The following is an 8,584-nucleotide window of genomic DNA, read 5'->3' as shown; positions in this document are numbered from 1 at the left end:
TAGTATATGCCTGATGTGATTTCTCTGCTGTGCTCTCATTAATCAGAAGCTAAAGCTAACCTGGAGGGGTGATTACATCAGACAGCACTGAAGATTAAGGTACACACAGTGAGGGCATTTGGCATGTCTTATTTGAGTTGATTTATAACTGAAATAACCAGACTCTTATTTGCTGGTGAAATTGGTGTTGACACTGCAGGTCACATGACTGTGCAAAGGTTGTGTGTGCTTATGAAGCCAACATAATGACAAAGCCAGAATAGACAGGAGTGTAAATCCAGAAGAGCTGCAACTTCATCATGTTTGCATCAGTGCTTCTAGTCTTGGCAACTGTTGTGCTTTTCCTGCTCCTCTTTAAGACCAACAGGAGCAAAAACTTCCCTCCAGGCCCTCGACCCCTCCCAATCTTTGGAAATCTGCTGCAGCTCAATCTGGAGAGCCCTCTTCCAGATCTGGACCGGGTAAAGTTAATCAGTGTTTCAAGGGAATGTACCTGCATTATTATTTAGCACATTTTGGAAGTCATTTTCTTGTTTTTGGTCTTTCTTTTATTTATTTATTTTTTGTTATATACATATATACACATACATATATGTATGTGTACATATATATATAACAAAAAATAAATAAATAAAAGAAAGACCAAAAACAAGAAAATGACTTCCAAAATGTGCTAAATAATAATGCAGGTACATTCCCTTGATATATATATATATATATATATATATATATATATATGTATATATATGTATGTATGTATGTATATATATATATATATATATATATATATATATATATATATATATATATATATATATATATATATATATATATATATATATATATATATATATATATATATATATATATATATATATATATATATATATATATATATATATATATATATATATATATATATATATTATATATATTATTATATCTAATTTTAATCTTCTGTGTCTCTGCCCCCAGCTGGCCAAACGCTATGGTAACGTGTACAGCTTTTTCATTGGTGCCAAGCCTGCGGTCGTCATCAACGGGCTGCAGGCCTTCAAAGAAGCCCTGGTAAACAAAGCTGCTGACTTCTCTGGCAGACCGCAGGACCAAATGCCTAACCATGCTGTGCAGCAGAAAGGTACAGAGAAAATTTTGGCTTTTCGTCCATGCATGAATGATTCTTCAGTTTTGTTATATGTCATACATGTTTCAATTAAAAACAGACAATATGGAGAGACGATTCTATTAACAGGTAAATATTTATGTGTGATTAAATAGAAACATTATACTCTCAAACTGACTACATGTTTAGTTCTTATTATGGCACCAAATGGTGGTAGCAGCGGTGAAAAAGTATTAGCAAGTATTATCTCTGTTCAGTGTGTAGGATTTAGGGGGGATATATTAGCAATGGAATATACCATAAGTATGTCTTCTTTTGTGCACAGTAGCTGTAATATTAATAATAATAATAATAATAATGAATAATGATCTCTTTAAATTGATCTATTTGAGTTGCCTTTTTTGTATCTTTTAATTTATTCCTTTATTCTGTCTCAATTGTGTTTAATGCTATTATTAGTGCTATTATTTCTGTTTATTGCTAATATTCTGAATTGTATATACTCTTATTGGTATGAGCTGTTACTGATATTTTTGTTTTGTAATTTTTTTTCCTCTCTTGTTTCATTCTACTTTAAATTTTGTCTGGCCTTAGTTCAGCATTATTGTTTGGCTCTTATAGTTATGTTGCATCTGCGAGAAAACTCTTCTTGCCTCTGCTTTGCCTTCTTTCGCAAAGCTCTCTGTAAACTCTTATTATTGTCATTATCATCGTCATTATTATGATTATTACTATTATTATCATTATTGTCATTATTATTTTATTATTACTAATATTAGTATTAGCATTTTTATTATTATCATCATCATTGTTATTATAATTATTATAATTATCTCTATCATTATTATTGTTGTTATTAGAGTCTGGGTTTGTCTTACATCATCTAGGAGGTTATTCCAGGTTTGTACTGCTGCACCACGCTCTGTTTTAAAGCCGGCCCCAAATGTCACTGAATAAAATGTATTTTGAAAAAAATCTATTTGACAGTAAATGTACCTTTATTTACATTTTTGTGCGCAGCTCATGCTGCCGGAGTGATTCTAGCAGATTATACCCCTGCCTGGAGAGAGCAGCGACGCTTTGGTCTGACAACCCTGAGAAACTTTGGTCTGGGGAAGGAGTCGATGGAGCAGAGAATTCTGGGAGAGATACGCCGCATTGAAAAGGTGTTGGAGCAGAGTATCGGTATGTCCCAGGAAACTTATCTTATTTTCTTGTCTCATTACACCTTGTGTCTTTTTTTAAGTTGCATTATATGTGATTTAGATAATCAGTGACTCTATTTTGGTCAGGGGAATTCCAGAGAGTCATTTTTTAATGTTGTTTTTCCAGGTAAAAGCATGAATCCCCATATGCTGTTCCACAACGCCGCCTCCAACGTCATCTGCCAAGTTCTGTTTGCTCGGCAGTTCGACTATGAGGATGAGCTCATGAAGTTTTTTGTTGACCTTTTCCATAAAACCTCCAAAATAATAAATGGGCGCTGGGGTTTGGTAAGTAATGTTTTGTTTTTTTTAAATTAATATTTTCTTTTTGTGTTTTTTTCTTTTATTTTGGACAGCAGTTTATAGTACAACATATACATCAAGTCAGTCACAGTATAATTTCCCCTATTAAGATTTTTCAAAATTTCGGGAACTTTGCACAATTTGGGAGAGATAAATTGCACACATAAGAGGTTTGTAAAATATGTCAGGAGGAGAATAAAATAGAATAGAAGTCAGGATAATACAACATAATAGGGTAATTTATCTGATACCTTCACAAAATCTTAAGTCTCATGTACAGAACTCAATGGACACATTTTGTTAAAGATAAAGAGAAAAAATAATCATTTCCATAACGTAAACATCATTTATCTGTCCATTTTGTATTGTGCGTGTGAGTCACATTTTCAACAACCAAACTATTTAATGACATAGCATCAGTACGATAAATGTAGAGAAAATAATACATGTGAATGTTTCAGTAAAAACAGTCATTAAGCAAACCCACTAGTTTATCAGCTAATTTCCACTGAAAATGACGAAACACAGCTGTCTGAATCATCCACACAATGCTCAGAAAATCTAAGGGCTTCCTCAAACGTTGTCATTTTTTATATTTTCTCTCCCATACAGATCTACGACTCTTTTCCTCTGGTGCGCAACCTGCCACTGCCCTTCCAGTGCGCCTTTAAGATGTTTAAGGTATGTCTGGAAAGCATTGCAGTGGACCCCGCCCAGCAATTTCTGCAGTAAAGGCAAAAGAATAATATAAATAAGAGTAAAAGAGAAAGAAGAATAAAATTGGAAAGGAAAGATGGAAAAGTATAAGGTCATGTAAGCGGCTCTGTATGGGTGTTTTGAGCTTAATGCTAAATGAGGTTGTAAAACTCCCTGACATGGACGAGAGGAATGGGGGTGGGGTGTTTGGGCTTTAACCTGAGCAAAATGTCTTAATTTCTGTCAGAAAATTGGAAGAAGGCAATGAGCAACTGAAGAAATGGCCCAAAACATTTGCAGGGTATTAGTAAAATGCTAAAAGAAAGCATGAAATAAGAAAAAATCAAGAAAAAAAATGGCAGGATATTATTAAAATGTTAAAAGAAAAATTACCTTAAAATAAGGAAAAAAAAAAAAAAAAAAAACAAGAAAAGTAAATGAAAAAAAAGTGAAGTGCTAGTTATAGAAATTATATTAATTATATATACTATATAGTATAATAATATTAGATTATATATATTACTTATTATCATATGTACATAAATTATTATTTCTATAATTATTTAATTTTAACAATAAAAAATAAATATTATTTTAAAAATAATTTATATATATATATATATATATATTATATATATTTTTATAAGATTATTAAAAGAATGTTGATGCAGGTTTCAAGGGGTTAGCCAATGTATTTCAGTCAGGATGGCTTTGTTTAAAGAGCACCTTCTTTAAAAAAAAAAAAAATTAGAAAATTTTCATGTCACCCTCTTTTTTTGTCTTACCAGATTGCACATGAAAAGCGTATGGAGATGTTGGCCGAAAACAAAAAGACCAGAGTTCCTGGTAAACCGCGTCATTTCATAGACGCCTACCTGGATGAACTGGATAAGGTCTGTGGATATTTTTGTTAATAAAAATAATTCGGTTCTGCTGGTATGAACTGGCATTTTATTGACCTCTGAAACATTTTAGCTCTCTATCTCTGTTAGTAACATAATAAACAATGTTTACGTGTCCTTTTTCTCTTTTGTCTGCCTGCAAAAAGAGAGGAGACGATGGCTCATCATTCAACGAAGACCAGCTTTGTGCATATCTTTTGGACCTTCACTTTGCCGGGACTGACACGACCGCCAACACCCTGCTCACTGCCTTCCTCTACCTGATGAATTATCCACAGATACAAGGTGCGTCTGCTGATCATCTCTGTGTCAACTGTATTTAGCCCCACCAAAGACGTGGCTCCGGAGGATGATGGTGCCGTCTGTTAGTCAGATAGTCCACCAAATATATTTCAACAACTCTTTGATCAACGGACATGACATTTTGTAGAAACAGGATGCTGCCCGTTCTCATTTCGAAGTCATTAAATACTGCTGCTTTTGCAGCGCTTTCCACATAGGATTCTGACGCCAAAAGCCACATTTAGCGTCCACATGATACGCCATTTTTCCCTTTTTATTATACCATTTTTGTTATATGAGATACGTCCATCGACGTCAATATGCAAGAGCAAAACATCATCAAACATCTGCACCGCTGTAGTGGTAAGAGAAAAATGTTTATTGGTTGGTTGGCAGACGTAGGTCGTAACAGCAGTCACACAGTGAAAGGCTCATCCCAAATTTCTGACACTGTCAGAATTTAATCCTAAACTGTTTTAGATCACAAGACTTTGACGTAACAATGTAAAACCACCATTTCAGAGCCACAACTAAAGATATCGCCACATTATTATTTATCCTCCATGTGCAATTGGTGTATATATTGTTTGAACGTATTTCTTTTTCTAGACTGTTGAGTCGTTGTTTGCTACTTGCAACTTTATGATTATTGTTCTTTTTATCCTGTACCTCATAGCTGCTGTAACACTGCAAATTCCCCCACTGTGGGACTCCTATCTTATCTTATCTTATCTTCATTCTTGGGCTGTCCCGGGTCATTTTTCGCCCTGGACAACCCAAAATCACCCAGTGTATACTTTTCTGTAGTCGTGATTATGGTTAGACTTTTCCTCATTTTAAAGCTCTTTTAAACTGAATTATCACATTTCATTTTTTTAAACACGGACAACAGACCACACCTGCATGTGATTTACCATCTTTACAAACAGTTTTAAAAGATTCCCATTTTCCTTGGAATCAGCTGACACAGTTTGGCTGTTGTGAAGCACATGAACTAAGGAAACTGCCTCACTATTTGGCTCCCTCTGTTGTTTCTGTCTCTCTGTGCTCCTCAGAGCGCTGTCAGCAGGAAATAGACAGCGTCCTGGATGGGAAGGATGAAGCCAGTTTTGAAGACAGACACCAGATGCCTTACGTGCAGGTACGAGGAGCGTTTTAAAGTGCTGTAAAGTGTAAGATCTAAGTCGTATTATATATCTGAGATCTCACAGTGATGCAGTGTGAGGCTCTAACAGCTGCCTCTCTCATGCAGGCTGTTATTCATGAGATCCAGAGGGTGGCGAACACTGTTCCCTCGCTGTTTTCCACTGCACCACTAAAGACACCGAGTTAATGGGATACTCCATCCCCAGGGTAAGTAGTAGTAGTAGTAGTAGTTATAGTAGTAGTGTGTTTTAAAAATGCAGAAAAAGGCTAAATATCACAGCAATATAAGACTTATTGAAGAGGGAGTAGTGTAGAATATTTATGCAAAAAAAAAAAATCCTCTTACAAACACAACAGTGTTGCTCTCTGAATCACTTTTCAAAGCTACAGTCTTTGAAAACAAAAAGACAAAACATGGCCCAAAAATTTAGCAAGAAATTAGTAAAAAAAATTTAAAAAAATAAATAAAAAGAGATAAGAAAATAACCTAATAAATAAGCAAAAACAAAAAGAAAGAAAATGACCCCAAAAGGTCATGAATTAAAAAAAAAAAAAAAAAGATGTTTTTTTTTCTGTAACATAATTTTTAAATATAAAATTATAGTAATTATAAATAATAATTACAGTTTTTCTGGACATTTTTCTTAATTTCTTTTGTTGATACTTTTCTAACCACCCTCTATTTTTGTTTTAACTAAGTTAAGTAACTAACTTTATTCTTGTGTCACATTTATTAATTTCCTGAATTTTTTTTGTGACATTTTTTTGCCATGTTGGTCATTGCCTTTTTTGCCCATGATTTTTATTTTTTTTTAAGAATTCTAACCAATTTTCTCAGGTTTCAAAGGGTTAAATAGCTTGTGAAAGGCGTCAGAACTCAGAACACGAAAACTGATGTCGATCCAATTTTCAAAGGGTTAATATTAAACTCAGATGGAGATTCATGTGTATAAAATAATTTAAAAGACTATTTTCTTCTTTTTTTTTAAGATTATTTTTGGGGATTTTTCCCTTTTTTGATAGGACAGCTGCTGTGAAAGGAAATGTGGGAGAGAGAGGGGAAATGACAAATGGCAAAGGGCCACAGGCTGGACTCGAGCCCGGGTCGCTGCAAAATAAAAGACTTGTTTTTTAATTGACCTCTTAAAAAAATATCTTTGTTTGTTCTCAGGGAACCATTATCATCCCGAACCTGATCTCCGTGCTGAATGAGGAGGGACGGTGGAAATACCCTCATGAATTTAACCCTGAAAACTTCCTCAATGAGCAGGGAGAGTTTGTGAAGCCAGAGGCCTTCATGCCGTTTTCTATCGGTGAGTGTAATGATTATTACTTTCACTGACAGATTGAAAGATTTATTGGAAGGTTTGATTAAAGAAACGTGCTGAAATGAATGTCTATTTTAGGACGTTTCTGATACACTGCTAGATAACTTCAGCTGAGAACCAGAACCTAGAGGGTGATATGTAGACAAGGAAGTCCACTACAACGTGGCGCTATGTGATGACTTGGGATGAGAACGTGTTGGTGTTTTAACCTGCAGGTCCTCGTATGTGTCTCGGAGAGGGTCTGGCTCGAATGGAGCTCTTCCTCATCACAGTGACTCTGCTGAGGAGGTTCAAGTTCATCTGGCCAGAAGATGCAGGAGAGCCAGACTTTACGCCTGTTTATGGGACAACCCAGACCCCAAAACCTTACAGCTTAAAGGTACAAGTCAGAAACTCTATCCCTAAATAGAGGTTACAGGAAACATCATTCAGAATTCAACATTTCGGCATAAACAAATTTTGGTTGAAGCTGCACTAATCAATATTTGATATGAAAAATGACCATCGCCAACTCTGCAGTTTTTTTCAGCTCTACAGACCTTTATTGTGTCTTTCAGCTTGTTGTTTTGGTTTTAATGCCCATAAGTTAACTATTAGGCTCTTATGAGCCTACTTTCCAGCAAAAGAAAAAGTTTGTATCTCTTTTCTTTAAACTTTGGTATTTAAAACCATATTTCAAGTTATTTCTACCTCTCCCAAGTGGCTAAAGAAAAACTGAATGTAACAAAGCTGGGAATTGTAGAAATAGTGTAGTTAACAGTTTGCAAATCGTACAGTGATATCATATCTATGAGATGAAACTATAAACTGTGAATCCTAAGATGTTCTATTTTTTCACTATCTGACTTTCAGACAGATGTTCTGTTTATTTAGAAAACACATTACTCAGTGTTTCCTTTTTGCCAGGGAAACATTTAAAATTTTGGTTGTAATCAGGGGTTTCTCTACTGTGACATAAATGATTTTACTTGAGTGAAACATCTAAATACTTATTCTGTACACTACAAAACATCACAATAAAATAACTATGTGAAACACTGTAACAGGGATACTCAACTTTCTTTGCTTGGGGGCCAATTTTGCAAAATGAATGTCTATTTTAGGACGTTTCTAGAATTTTAGGATTTTTCTAGGATTTAGGATATTTCTCAGAGTTAGGACTTTTCTTGGATTTTTAGGACATTTCTTGGATTTTAGGACATGTCTCAGATTTTAGGAATTTTCTAGGATTTCAGCACATTTCTTGGATTTCAGGATTCTATAATATTAGGGGCTTAGCCAGGACCTCTGTTATGGATCCTCATCTGGCACTTTTTTGATAAACAAGCTCTTTTTTTAATTCTGTTTTATCCACTCTGCCACCTTATATATACTAAAAGTTTGAAACAGCAATTCCCAGTGTGAATTGTTTTTTTTTTTTAAAGATATTTTTATTGAAGGCATTTTTCGTATAGTAATACATAAGAGAGAAAACAGACAAATAACAAAAAAAACAAACAAAAAAAAACACAATTCTCCCACCCCCAACCAGCATCCCTGGCATGGTAGAAAATAACTATTTAAATAAATTAAATTTTCCCATGGTTACGACCAAAAAAA

The 8,584-nt window shown here is 34.4% G+C and overlaps 1 protein-coding gene across 1 annotated transcript; it reads left to right on the top strand.

Moving 5' to 3' along the window:
* The first annotated feature begins 284 nt into the window (after positions 1-284).
* On the top strand, positions 285-8,043 carry LOC121950775 (cytochrome P450 2D15-like). The gene is given in 12 exon segments (XM_042496882.1): positions 285-461; positions 976-1,138; positions 2,144-2,308; positions 2,456-2,616; positions 3,244-3,312; positions 4,116-4,220; positions 4,376-4,514; positions 5,567-5,652; positions 5,764-5,803; positions 5,806-5,864; positions 6,829-6,970; positions 7,201-8,043. Coding segments are annotated over 12 exon segments (1,485 nt in total). The 5' UTR covers positions 285-299; the 3' UTR covers positions 7,395-8,043.
* Positions 8,044-8,584: the final 541 nt, after the last annotated feature.

This window comes from Plectropomus leopardus, chromosome 11 (assembly GCF_008729295.1).
Source record: "Plectropomus leopardus isolate mb chromosome 11, YSFRI_Pleo_2.0, whole genome shotgun sequence".
NCBI classification, from domain to species: domain Eukaryota; kingdom Metazoa; phylum Chordata; class Actinopteri; order Perciformes; family Serranidae; genus Plectropomus; species Plectropomus leopardus.
The sequence above is the reverse complement of the archived record's forward strand: the minus strand, read 5'-3'. Positions and strand labels throughout refer to the sequence as shown.